This window comes from Dendrobates tinctorius, unplaced genomic scaffold, assembly GCF_039654945.1.
Source record: "Dendrobates tinctorius isolate UK_male_01 unplaced genomic scaffold, ASM3965494v1 ptg000014l, whole genome shotgun sequence".
NCBI classification, from domain to species: domain Eukaryota; kingdom Metazoa; phylum Chordata; class Amphibia; order Anura; family Dendrobatidae; genus Dendrobates; species Dendrobates tinctorius.
The window spans coordinates 30968857-30982375 of record NW_027361682.1 but is presented as its reverse complement, the minus strand read 5'-3'; the positions used below and the strand labels follow the sequence as shown (position 1 = coordinate 30982375).

The 13519-nt window shown below is 43.2% G+C and overlaps 1 protein-coding gene across 1 annotated transcript in view; it reads left to right on the top strand.

Moving 5' to 3' along the window:
- Nucleotides 1–13519, top strand: part of FSCN2 (fascin actin-bundling protein 2, retinal) — a 28497-nt gene that overhangs the window by 8497 nt on the left and 6481 nt on the right. Inside the window, exons 2-3 of the mRNA XM_073560563.1 lie at nt 11305–11461; nt 12018–12139. Of these exons, the coding sequence (XP_073416664.1) occupies nt 11305–11461; nt 12018–12139 (279 nt within the window). The remainder of the gene's footprint in view (nt 1–11304; nt 11462–12017; nt 12140–13519) is intronic.

Below are 13519 nucleotides of genomic sequence, written 5' to 3'. Positions count from 1 at the left end.
GTGCCCCTCAGTTTAGAGCCAAAACAGCAAACATCTGATTTTTCCAGCAGAAACCACGTCAAGCCAGACATTTCCTCTGCATAAGTAGTTCTAGGGTCTGCCCATATTGAGGTCGGTTCCAAGTGGGAGGCCCCTTCTATGACGTCTATATGACCCAAAGGGAAAGGGGTTGACTAGTGTGTAAGATAAAATTAGAAACAACTAAATGGGATATTAATCGAACAGCTTAATGAACCGGTCACTCGTACTGACTAAATGTTCTTTAAAGGGGTTCTAGATGTAGGCAACAATACCATCCTTCACTGACAACAAGCAGTCAGATATCTTGAAAATAGGGACAAATCGAAGCATAAGTAAATTAGACAGAGGTCGAACTTGAAGTTCCTGGATTCCACTGAAAAATCTGTAACATGGCCCCCATGAACTATGCTTAATATATTGGGGCTCATGGACCCACCTCAGGCACCAGAACCAGGGTGTCAGCTCTGCACCCCTTACAGCTACGCCCCAGAGTTTAGTTAGTTACAGAACTTTTAATTTATTAGTCTTTATTTATAGTGGATGACCATTTTATGTTTCCTGAGGGGTACAGGGCTGGTTGAGCATCCACGAGCAACAAACAAGCTCTTTAGACCGTGATCTTTTCAGCTACAGCCTAATGTGTAAGATGATGCTCGGAGCCGTGGCCACAAGTAACACAACTCTTGTTTGTTCACATCTGATACCCTGTCAAGAGCAACTTACAGTAACCAAGTCAACAGGTCAACTCCACCCTAGTAATGTCCTGAAAAGCTGAAACCATCTCAAGTATAGTTTCTCATGCACATCATGTAGGCCTTCACTGTCAATTCTGACTTTTAATAAGTGATAGAAAAAATTATATGAGCAGATTCTTACAAACTAGTAGCAAAGAGGGCTGATCCCTGTCTCTCCAAGGGGCAAACAGTGGCCACATAGTTTTCCTATATAGCAGATACACTCTTATTTCTCAGGCTACTGAAACCTTCCCAGTATTGGAGAAATACATCCTGAGTCCAGAGGGTGGAGTCACTCATTGATTGACAGCCTTCTCTCTACGCGGTAGACGGATGTCAGTGATTGAGTGAGACCACCAACCAAATCAAGTGTTGTATCTCTCTCAAATGCTCTCAAAGAGCTAAAAAGTCACATCGAACTCATTTCTCAGTCCAAATTTCTGTTTAAATCAATGGATGTTCATCGATGTAAATGTTCATCATTTACCCATCAGAGAACAACTAATAAAAAAAAGCTCCCAAGATCCACACAGTCAGTAAGACTGGTGGATTTTCTCTCTATTAAAACCTTCATTTCAATTCCACACGAGATTGTATGGTTCAAGAGATTACAGTGTGGAAGTCACTACCTACTAGTAATCTCCAAATGGGTTCTGTCTTTAGGCAATTTCCATTAAACAGGTCATCAGAAAAGGCAAAGGCTCCCATGATTCCCAGCAGGACTGGTTGGCTCTCTTTACCATAGTTTTATTTAAGTGTTACAGAAGGTTGCCCAGTGGGGAGAGTCATTATCTTGAAGGGGGTTGCTGTCGATTGTCCCTTTCCATTTAGCAACTTTGCTTATAAATCTGCAGATTGCTTCATGTTTTTGATGCCCTTTAATACTGTATAGTGTTAAATCTCAGTTGTCTCCTATCACATGAGGTTCAGTGGGGGACATTTTTTTCCAAAGTTCTGCAGGGGTTTTTTTTCAAATTCTACCAGCGTCATTTCAATGAGGTGCAGGTCAACTATGACAACTTTCAGAAGCGTAGTCTGGTTTCCTGGTCACTTTCTCACATTACAAGTTCACAAGTGCGTGCGATTACTTGGTGTCTTTTCCTTCTTCACTGTCATCAAAGTGAGGTGGCTCCCATTTTAAGGACACAGACTCAGAGACATAAAGTGAAAATCTCACTGTGCCAGAATGGCCACATCCACCGCACAAAAGAAAGAAAGAGGGTGTAGCTCTCTGGTGATACTAATCAGGAGAAAGGTGCTGGCAGGGATGTACCTAGATAATCAGCCTGGAACACAATCCCATAAAATATAGGTAAATATAGATAAAATATAAGTTTGCAAGTCAGGCGAACATAGCATTATTGGGACATAAAGGGGCTGTACAGTAAAAATAAGTTATCAACTATCCACAAGATAGATGATTTGTTGATTAGTGGTGGCACAACTGTTCGGACCCGCCGCGATTGGCAGAATGGGGAATTATTTTCTCCGTAAGGATGGAGTAGCAGTGTGCACGTGCGACCTGCGCTCCATTTATTCCCTACAGGGATTATAGTTCCTTGTTGGGGATAGAATTTCCCCGATGTGCCTATCGGAGTGTGTCCCAGAAGTGAGACACTCATCAATCAGCAAGTTATCACCTATCCTAAGGATTGAAATCAGTAGTAAGAAGACTGGCACAATTGTGTAGTGATTTCAAGCTTGACGCCATCCCTGGACACAATCACCTCAATACATTTGAGTGCCGACTGGATTCTTTTTGTGAACTCTATCCGCAAGATAGGTGTTAACTTGAATTAACGAAAGAACCCCTTTAAGGCTCTCATAGATGTTAGATGAAAGTCAGCTGCTGATTTTGGATGGACCGCCCCACCATCTGATGCATACGTGAGTCTACTCTGTAGACTGTTCCTAGACAGATGATGTTGGTGGAGAGAAGGATCGGGCAGTGGGAATTTCAGTACTCGATCCTTTTTTTCAGGGAAGAAAATCAATTGCCAGCAGCTTTCTCCTCTCACCTCATTGAAAACGCGAATGCTCAGCCATGAGCTTGTGGGTATGGGGAGTCGGGAGATGATGGCTGTCTGCTGACTGAAAACTTTGAGCGGGCCACACAACTGACCATCTAATGTGTAGAGGTGTCCCCTGACATCTGCTATTGGGATTAAGAAGAGTTTGGCAATGGCTTGTACCCTTCTCCCCATTCAGAAAATATGTACATTTAGTTGGGCGTTTAACCCATAGCTATTTCTAAAGTTTGGCAAGCTTTACGATAGACCATCAATGGGGGACCAACCATGCAGGCTTAGGGTACCGTTACACTTAAAGATGCACCAGCGATCCCGACAACGATTCGACCTTGTCAGGATCGCTGGTGCATCGCTACATGATTGCTGGTGAGCTGCCAAACAGGCAGCTTCAATAGCGATCAGCACCAGCGAGGACGCTGGTATATAAGGTAAATATCGGGTTACTAAGCGGCGCGTGTCACTTAGTTACCCGATGTGTACCTTAGAAACCTGCGTCCTTGCGCCGGGAGCTGCGAGCACGCAGGTTTCTAAGGTACACATCGGGTAACTAAGTGACACTCGCCGCTTATTAACCCGATATTTACCTTAGAGACCAGCTCCCAGTGCCTACTTAGAGCGCTGGGAGCCTTGCTGATCGTTGGCTCCCGCTGCCACATGCAGCGATGCGCGCTGGCCAGCAGGAGAGCAATGATCAAAAAATGGCCTAGGCCGATAGTGCACGATCAGCGATACCCGGCAGGGGGGGGCGGTCGCTGATCCCTGTCACACACAGCGATCTCGCAGGTGAGATCGCTATGTCATCACAAAATCAGCGATCTCGCTAGCGAGATCACTGTGTGTGACAGGGCCTTTAGCTAAAGCCCCTGGCACAGAAACTCCTATACGCATAGTACTGTGTTGAGAAAATCAATGAAGGTGCGGCAACTGCATACAACCCCTTCAATGTGAGTTCCGGTATATTACACATGGACTGACCAAAGTCTCTGAGATTCTCAGTCTATCGTTCAAAACATCTAATGGGATCTAAATTGGACATAAATGATATTTTCCTTAAAAGCAGTGTAAGAATAGACCACTGTGTTGGCTCAGGAAATGCAGAGAGACCGTCTCCTTCACCTATTAATAATTCAAGTGCTGCTCTCATATATTGCACGGTTTCTCCTCGCAGTGATGACAGCTTTGGTCAGGCAAATACTCAGACACTTTCCTCATGTAACATGGACAATTGTAGCATTCAGTCATTGTCTGTCCTTCAAGATCCACCAAAGAGATCCCTCTAGCCACTACTTGATCGTCTCACTTGAGGTTTACTTGGTTGGAATTGATAATCTTTCTGGAATGAAAATAAAGTATGGGGACTCATGTTCAGGAAAGCTGAAGTGTAAAGCATGGAGGAAGGACAGATCATTAGCTTGAGGTTTGAATGAGACAGAAGAGCTATGTAAAGCTTTCATTAAAAAATACAACTGAACCAGAGTAACTTATAGTACATTAACCATAATAGTGAGGTGATAACAAAATTGACAACACTGCAGAAAAAAAACAAACATATTAAGCTACCTGAGTATTGAGATGTTTCACGGTCAGGTAAAAGGTCACTAATCATAATTAGTTCCACCCTTACCATTGCCAAGCTATGCGATTTTATTTTGTTGATCAAGTGAAAAATAATATACCATTCAAAAGGGCTATTTTTGAGGAAAAAACTCAAATGGTTGAAAGAGCCACAACCATGATACTAATTGTGATAAGTTGCCATCAGGACCATCTGTGTTTTACAAAGGGTGGCATCAGTGGTACAGCTGGAATGGGTGCACACCTACCAATTACATCGAGGCCAAAATGCCTAAGGAAACCCGATGTCACATCTGCCATCAAAGAGGGAAAAGCTCTTTAACTTGCATTGGATGGTTTCAGGAATTTGCATTGGGGATGAGAAGCTTCAAACCACTTCCCTGGTTCATGTGACAGTGAAAGATATGCTGGCATAGCTTTCATCCTTGGCTAACAGAAGTGTGACCTATGAAGACCAATGCGAATCAAATCAATTTGTAGGGCTCTGTTCTAGCGGCCACATTTGTAGTCCTGGCCTCCAAACATGAGCCCTGTGAGCCTTCTCCTCTGGGACCCACGCTGTCCGTCGGTATGGGTCCTGCACGAGAAGGCTCGCAGGGCTCATGTCTGGAAGCCATGGTCAACAGCACCTCTTTAGATTCGTAGGACCAGCATTATATTATGTGTGTGTCACGATGACCTACAAATTGGAAAAGGTTGCTGAGGATGCTTCAAGGTTTTAGGAGGTTAGCAGGGTTTCTGTCCAGTGGTCACGTTTGAGATCTAGATGGAAACCCTACATGTCTCTTCTTACCTGGTTGAACTGATTCGTAGGACCAATGCGGCGTCATGTATGTGTCATGCTGTAATGACAACACCGGATCTACAAACTAGAAGAGGTGGCCAAGTATGCCGACAGATAGGAAAAGCTTAATGGGGCTCCTGTGTGGTGGTTATGGACTAACGACGTTGGCCACTGGAACAAGGTCCTGTGAATCAATTTGCTCATCTTCGAAACAATGAAATATGGAGTTTCTTTAAGAAATATTTCTATTATGTCTCTGTATGGTTATCAATAATTTTCTTTTTTTCTCATGATTTCAATTACTAGTCTGTGCCAGGCAAGTCATGGAAAAGTTACTTACCTGAGGCAGATCTGACTCCTATAGGAAATTTCCTAACAGTAATGTTTACTGAGCCAAGAGTTAAGGCTTTCCCGCTCTTATGAAATTATACTGATGATTCACAGCACTTTGGGCAATGCAACTGTCTATTTATGTTGTTTTATATTCTCTGTGGTTGGCAACATGGTTTAAGACGACTAATGTCTACATTGAGATATTTTCTACGGTGAAGGAGGGGCACATACATGCATTCTGAGAAGTGGGCTGAGCCCGTTCAAAGCTGATTATGCAGAACGAAGGCTAACAGCCAAGATTAAAAGAGGGTGAGGGTCGCAAGAGCTGGAACAGCTAGCCAGATGGAAAGAGCCGCAATCAGATTAACTGGCTCAATTAGTGCCAATTGTTTAGGGAGGGAATTTGAAGTCTTACCGGATTGGGCGAAAGGAGGTGGCAGAAAAGTGCCAACAAGCCAGTGATGAGCTAAATCTCAAGGAAACAATTTGTGAAGGCTACTAAGCATGGCATGGCACGAGAAGGATTAAAGGCAGTTCATCTGATAACTCCTGCCTGAAGAGAATAACAACTTGGGCCTGTACAGAGGGAGCAAAAACACAATAATACAGGGTGACAAGTAGACACAGAGTTTAGGAGATCCAAACAGGAGAGGCCATGACAATGGTGGTGTCATTCTCTTCTCAATAATTTTAAAGGAGATTGCTCTGAAATTAACTTTTATACTTAGACAACTCAACCAAGAACTGAAAACCCAAGTGTCTGGCAGCCTCCAACCTTTGAAGTTCTAACATACTTTTCATTCCAATGGGAAAGGGTATTTTCTCAACATCCTCTTGGTACAAGTACCCTCTTTGAAGTTGTAGGGGATTGTCAAGCCTTAGTTCATGTCTAGAATATGGCACAAAAGCCTCAAAGACATTGCTTTTTACAAGGACTGTTCACATTGTGTTCCATCCTTCTGTCAGAGTGTTTTCTAATGTATACCTCCAACATATGCCACTACATAGGCTCTGGAGTACATTGCTCAAAGGCTCCCAGGAAAAAAAAAACATGCTGTATGCTTCTGTACTGAACGAAAAAAGTGGTTTGGTACCGTGTTAGCCAGTAGAAAAAAAATATATAAAGTGCTGTCAGTGAGAGAAACAAAATAGGAATCTTGTGGGTATGATACCTTTTAATGGCTAACAAATAATAGTGAATGTTGTTACAAAGCAAGCTTTCGGGACTGCTTATGTCCCTTCATCAGGCTGATATCAGCCTGCTGATATCAGCCTGCTGAAGGGACATAAGCAGTCCCGAAAGCTTGCTTTGTAACAACATTCACTATTATTTGTTAGCCATTAAAAGGTATCATACCCACAAGATTCCTATTTTGTTTCTCTCACTGACAGCACTTTATATATTTTTTTCTGTACTGAACATCACTCAAGCATGCTTTTTCATGCATCGCAAAAGAAAGATATGCCTATGAATACTTCTCTGATGTCAAAAGAAACCTCTTTGGCACTCAGTCAGTTTGTCCCCATGGAAGTACCTTAGTAGTAGGCTATGGTGTTGACATGATGCTATTCCAAGGAATGTCAAGACAGAAAAAAACTTCACTGATATCAGCTATTAGAGTGATAGAGATGAGCGGACAAAGTCCACCAAAAGCTGGGTTTTTAATCCAGTTTTTGACCTAGGAAAGCTAGTACGGTACTTGTTTCCCCTGGGTACTAAATACAGTAAATCCTTTATTTAACATGAAACATATGTTTGCAAGAAATGTATAAAAAAATAGTATTTCAACCTAAGGAATGCAATTCCAAACAAAATGTAGCTATCTGGGGAAAACTGAGACATGAGAACATTATGTGGTATCATACAGTATATAAGCATTGCATTCTGTACATACATAAAAATGCAAGAGATGGAGGCTGCAAACACGCAATGTGTTAACTCCGCTCAGTCCTTGTAAAGTTCTTCAGGAAAATTGCAGTTTGTCCTGGATCGCACCAAATTGCAGACGTTCCTCTCCAGCCACATGGTTTCATGTGATAACAATGCAATCATTCAGCACCTCTCACAGGGATGGTAGTCCATGCACAAAGAGGAGGTAGCATGCTGGTAGACAGCTCTCGGGTGGCCTCTGATCCCTTTACTCTCCTATCGTCAATCCCACTTTAATTATCTATGCCCGTGAAGAGCTACCTAAGTGGTGCTTGAATGATAATAACGTACATGGGAGAGTAGACAAAGAGGCCCCCGGCGGAGGCCATAACCAACCTCAATGAGGCTCTAAACACACAGCTCCCAAACTAATGCCCTATGAGCAGAGTATTTGGCAGTACAAAACATTATGTTCGTGGATACCACATCGGTACCCACTAGGTAACACCATGAGATGTACTGTATTGTCCTGGTCAACTGACCTTACACCAAGAACTCGTAGGCACCAAAATGCATAATTTTCTTAACTGATGCACTTGACCTTCTGTTTGGATATACTATGACCACCATCTTGTTGACTTTGCATTTCATATACATCAGACATCACAGTGCTGATTTATTCCTCTTTATAAATGTCTTAAGGCCCCTTAAGATCGTAGAAATTGTCCAACAACCTCTCAACTATCCCCCAGCAGATAATGTCAAGGGAGAGAAGGATCCTCCAGGTTGTATTTCTAACTGTCCACGTACTGTCACACTTAGTGATGCACCAGCGATCCCGACCAGCGATATGACACTGTCAGGATCGCTGGTGCATCGCTAAGTGGTCGCTAGTGAGCTGCCACACAGGCAGATCTCACCAGCGACATCGCAGGGGTCGCTACTTACCTGTCAGACGAGGCGATCCTGACGTCCTCCCGCCTGGCTCCACGCGTCACTCGTCTCCACAGCAGGAAGCCCAGAATCCTTTTGTTCTCTGGGAGATAAGCCACTGCCAGAGGAGTCTCATAGAGAACTGAGCACCTCCAAGGTATTGGGAAGGTGGGAGAGATAGCTGTCCACTGAGTACATCAATATAATTTGTATGATGGGCTTTACTGGTGGCATCCTACTACTGACATCATCAACAATTGCAAGAACAAGTCCACTCTCTATTCTTGGTGGAGAATTGGCCACAAGCTTTCTTGAAAGATTAAGGTCTTATAAAAATACTGGGCAAATGGGTGAGACCTACCATAGCATATGATACCCTACAGCACAGGTTTTCGAAAAAATGACTTATTTGAGAAGCCCACACCTTTATCTTAACCACAATTCTTGTCTGCAGATTTTTCATTTCCCCTGTACATTGTTTGTTGTTTTTTTTTGCTGAAGACCACCTGTTTAAAACACCATAACATTTTGTATGGCCATCTCAAAGAGATTCCACTTTACTCATTTCACAGAACAGTTTTATGAATGCTGTGAAGCTTTTAAGCCTTTTTGGGAAATGAAATGGAGCCTCCTTCCTAAATTAGAGCGTGAAAAGTTGAGGGATCAATTGTGTATGTGCCATAATGAACTGGAGAAGGTAAGCTACATGAGTTTTCATCCAGCTTCCTGAATAGTCCAAGAGCGACCTTAGTAAAAAAAAAAATCTATAGATACACTATGTATGGGCTTGAAAGGCATTTTGCTAAAGAAATTAGTCCACAGGAAGGTGGAAAAATATTCCCCAGGGACATGAATGTGGATAATTCTATTGATAGTGTTGAGATGCATGGAAAAAAGTTTCCATTTGGATATGTGGAAAAAGGTGGAGAAAAAGGTACACATGAGAAAAGGGAGCAGTTGTGAAGCTGGAAGAGAGAGTCTCATGGCTCCTCTCAGGATGATTGAGTGAAGCTCTTGATACCATCTTGAGTGATTTTCCAAAAGATGGGAGCAATTGTCCTGATCCAGTGCTTCATGTTGAGGAGATGGAGTTTCAGGGGGAAGAGGAGTCTGATGATTAGGATAAATCTTTTACTCCTGGGCAAAGGGAAATGATTAGTAGTGAGTGTTCTTATATGAAAGATAATGAGTCATCCTCCAGTAATAAGTCCAGGCTGGAGAAGGAGTAGGCGGGTGGTTAATTAATGGTGTCCTCAATGCTCAGAAATACAGGCAGATACTTATCCATCATGAAATACCATCATGGAGATGTCTGATTGGCTCCAAATTTATTCTGCAGTAGGACAGCGACCCCAAACATCCAGTGAATGTCATTAAGATCTTTCCTCAACGTTAAAAAGATCAACGTGTCCTCGAAGTGATGACATGTCCTCCACAGAGCCCTGATCTTACTCACCATCATGAACTTTGTCTGGGATCACATGAAGAGTTAAAAGGTTTTTGCCCAAACCTACATGCATGGAAGATCTGTGGTTAGTTCTCCAAGATGTTTGCACCAATCTCCCTGCTGTATTCCCTCAAAAACTGTGTTCAAATATATTGAGAAGAACTTATCAAGACAAAGGGTGGGAACAGAAAATATTGATTGATTTACATTTCTCTTCTGTTCATTCACTTTGCATTTTGTTAATTGATAAAAATAAACTATTAACAGTTTTATTTTTTTTAAGTATTGTAACTTTGTAGCATTTCTTTCCACATCCGCCTAAAACGTTTAGTATTATACATACATTAATATTGGATTAGTATACCATCCAAACAGCCAAGAATCATCCAAAGTCCTGCTATAACTCTAATGCTAGCACCCTGGCATAATCCCTCTTCCTCGTGCTCTTTGTCCTGATCCTGTGCACACCGCACAGGCTTCCCGGCTACGCACCTAGTGCACTTGCACTCTCCTGTTGATAAGGAGGCAGCGTGCGTACTTTGAAATGCTCTCAGCCAATAGCTGGGAAGCATATTGTATAAAAGTCATCCTCCTCAGTAGGAGGTACCAGCGGTACCCGAAACCATTCCCGCGGTACTTGAACCTGTACCAGTGTCTATCCTGGTTAGTGTTCCAGAATCCGTACTGTTTGAGCATGTTCCAATATCAGAATCCAGCGCTGTCTGTGATTCCGTGTCAGTACCCTTTCTGCCCAAGGATCTAGAACTTGTTTAGTCTGAACAGAATCCGTATCCTGTCCTGCCAGTTTTCAGAGTCCAGTCCGTATCTGCCAGACAGCTGCAGTATCGGAGACTGCCTAGGAGTGGTACCTGGCAGCTACTTGCAGCTTAAGTCTAATTCCACCATCAGGAGCTCTCGCAAAGGCAAGGTAGCTACCGTACTTAGTCACAACCTTCCTAGTTAAGTGCGGCTCCGTGGCACAGTGAGTCCATGAACCATGTCACGTACGTGTTGCACCTGTCAAGATGGTGCTTTAGACCTTTTATTGTCTATTGGATACCTATGGTAGATCAAGGACACACCTTGACTTCACCAGGCACTCATAATACCTTCTTAGAGATGTATAGACAAGACATTTATAATGTTTCTATAAATGTCTAAAAAGTGAGACCCCGGCTGATGAACAAAACAGCATCCTGTGCTTTACATTGCTGCTTTGAAACATGGTTGCAAATCTGGATGGAAATCTACAGAAATAGCATCTTAAAGGGGTTCTCAAAGATTAATTAGACATGGGTGCTTTCTTTGAAAAACAGTGCTTATACTGACCACAAAAAGTGCTTGATATCGCAGCCCAGCCCCATTCACGCAAGCATAGCCGAGCTGTGATACAAGCCCCGCAGTCCACTGGAGTGATGCTGTTTTGGTAAGAGAGTAGTTCAATTTTTTTCTTTAATGACATACCAGGAAGATGGAGGAAAATGTGTTATTGTTACCTGTACTGTAATTATGTATTTAAAAAAACCCCTTTAATAACTTCTTGCCTTGTAAATAAATCTATTATTTCCCATCTCCAGGAGTAAATGTCTCTGCCAACCAAGATGAGGAGACGGACTATGAAACCTTCCAGATGCAGATCAATAAGGAAACAAAAAAGTGTAGTTTCCATACCAATTCTGGCAAGTATTGGACCCTAGTGAGTCACGGTGGGATCCAGTCCACGGCCACTGAAACGTAAGTCCTTGCTGTATGAGTAAAGCTCTTTGCCAAAACTGAATCTTGAAGTTCTTCCATACGTCCAAGCAGCTTCCGTTTTGCTGAACCAAGGAAGTATACTGGGAGCAATGTTACATCGGAGTCGCGTGGGCCGAAGATTAGAAAATCATGTCTGCTTTCTCTTAGAAATAGCTCCACACCTGTGTCCGATGTTGATGTTCAACTAAATAGGAATGGGACAGAACATCACACAAGCTGTAGACACAAGTGGCACGGTTTTCAGAAGACAGTCTCCACTGTCCCACGTAGTTTTTTTAAAGAAAAGGTTCTGTCAAACTAAAGAGCTCACGTCTCTGCATTAGCTGCTTGTTCAGTGTCTCAGCATAGTTTCATTGGTTACTTAGCATTCTTGAAAACGTTTGATAACACCGTCATGTGGCAGAGTTGGGTCTGTCAACAAACCCTTTGACAAATTTCAATACCAGCCTGCAGATTTCTAATTGCAGCTCTGGAGTGTAATAAAGTCAACAGGGCAATAGCTTATAATAGGGATTTCTTCTTGTTTCACTCACAGAGCTGCCAACACAATGTTTGATATTGAATGGAGGGGTCGGAGAGTCGCGCTGAGGGCCAGTAATGGGAAGTACATCTGTACCAAGAAGAACGGGCAGCTGGCAGCTGTGTGCGACTCAGTTGGTGAGTGCATAGAAAACATGTCTGTTTAATGCAGTTAGTATGGTACAAGGAACCGGTGATGCGACCAGGAGGAGGGCTGTCTTTTTCGACGCATTCACACATGTATAAGGCATGGACTTTGATTCACAGACAGGTTGTGGGTCCCCTGACATGAAACTGACAACCTCATAGACATATATAAGGCTGCCATGTTTGGGTCAGGAGACCAGTGACCAATCTGTAAATCTTGGTCTGCACTCGGACTGTGACACACGGATGTGTGAATGCAGCCTTTCTAAACAAATAGTGTGGATTTCATCTTGGGGTCCAAGTGTCAGTGTGTCATTGCTCTTTACCCCCAGTGTCAGTGTGTCATTACTTTGTGCTTCCAGTGTCAGTGCTCTATACCTCCAGTGTCAATGTGTCATTACTTTGGCTTCAAGTGTCAGTGCTCTCTACCTCCAGTGTCAGTGTATTTGCTCTATACTCCCAGTGTCAGTGTGTCATTGCTCTACACGTCCAGGGTCAGTGTCTCTGCTCTACACTCCCAGTGTCTGTGTGTCATTGCTCTATACCCCCCATTGACAGCGTCATTTCTCTATACCCCATTGTCAGTGTGTCATTATTCTATGCTCTTAGTGTCAGTGCTCTATACTTCCAGTGTCAGCGTCTCTGCTCTACACTCCCAATGTCTGTGTCATTGCTTTATGCCCCCAGTGTCAGTGTTATTTCTCTGTACCCCCAATGTCAGTGTGTCATTACCCTATGCCCAAGTCTCAGTATGTCATTGTTCTATGCACCCAGTGTCAGTGTGTCATTGCTCTATACCCCAGTGTCAGTATGTCATATTTCTATACTCCCAGTGTCAGTTCTCTATACCCCAGTGTCAGTGTGTTATTGCTCTACAACCTCAATGTCATTGTCTTTACTGAATGCCCAGTGTTAGTGCTCTATGGCACCAGTGTCAGTGTGTCATTACTCTATGTCCCCAGTGTCAGTGTCATTGCTCTATACCCCCCTGTGTCAGTGTGTCATTGTTCTAAATCCCCCGTATCAGTGTTATGTGCCCTGTATCAGTTTGTCTGCATTCTATAATTGCTGTGTCAATATGACCCTAACTACTAATGTGTAAAATTTGGGGATACAGAGCGTCAGTGTGTCATTGTTTTGCAAAACAGAAGCCGCGGAGACACCATCACATGTTTCTCAACGCAAGCAATGACCAGCCAGGTCTTTCCCCGGGAAGGAACAACCACGGGAAGGGCAGTCTCCAATGAAGGAAGCCATCTATGCCAAAACATGGTATCCATCCACAGACAGCTGTTTCGGGGTATTGCCCCTCATCAGTGTGGAGTAGGAAACTGGCTGGTAGGAGCAATGCCTAGTAAAAGACTGTGAAAA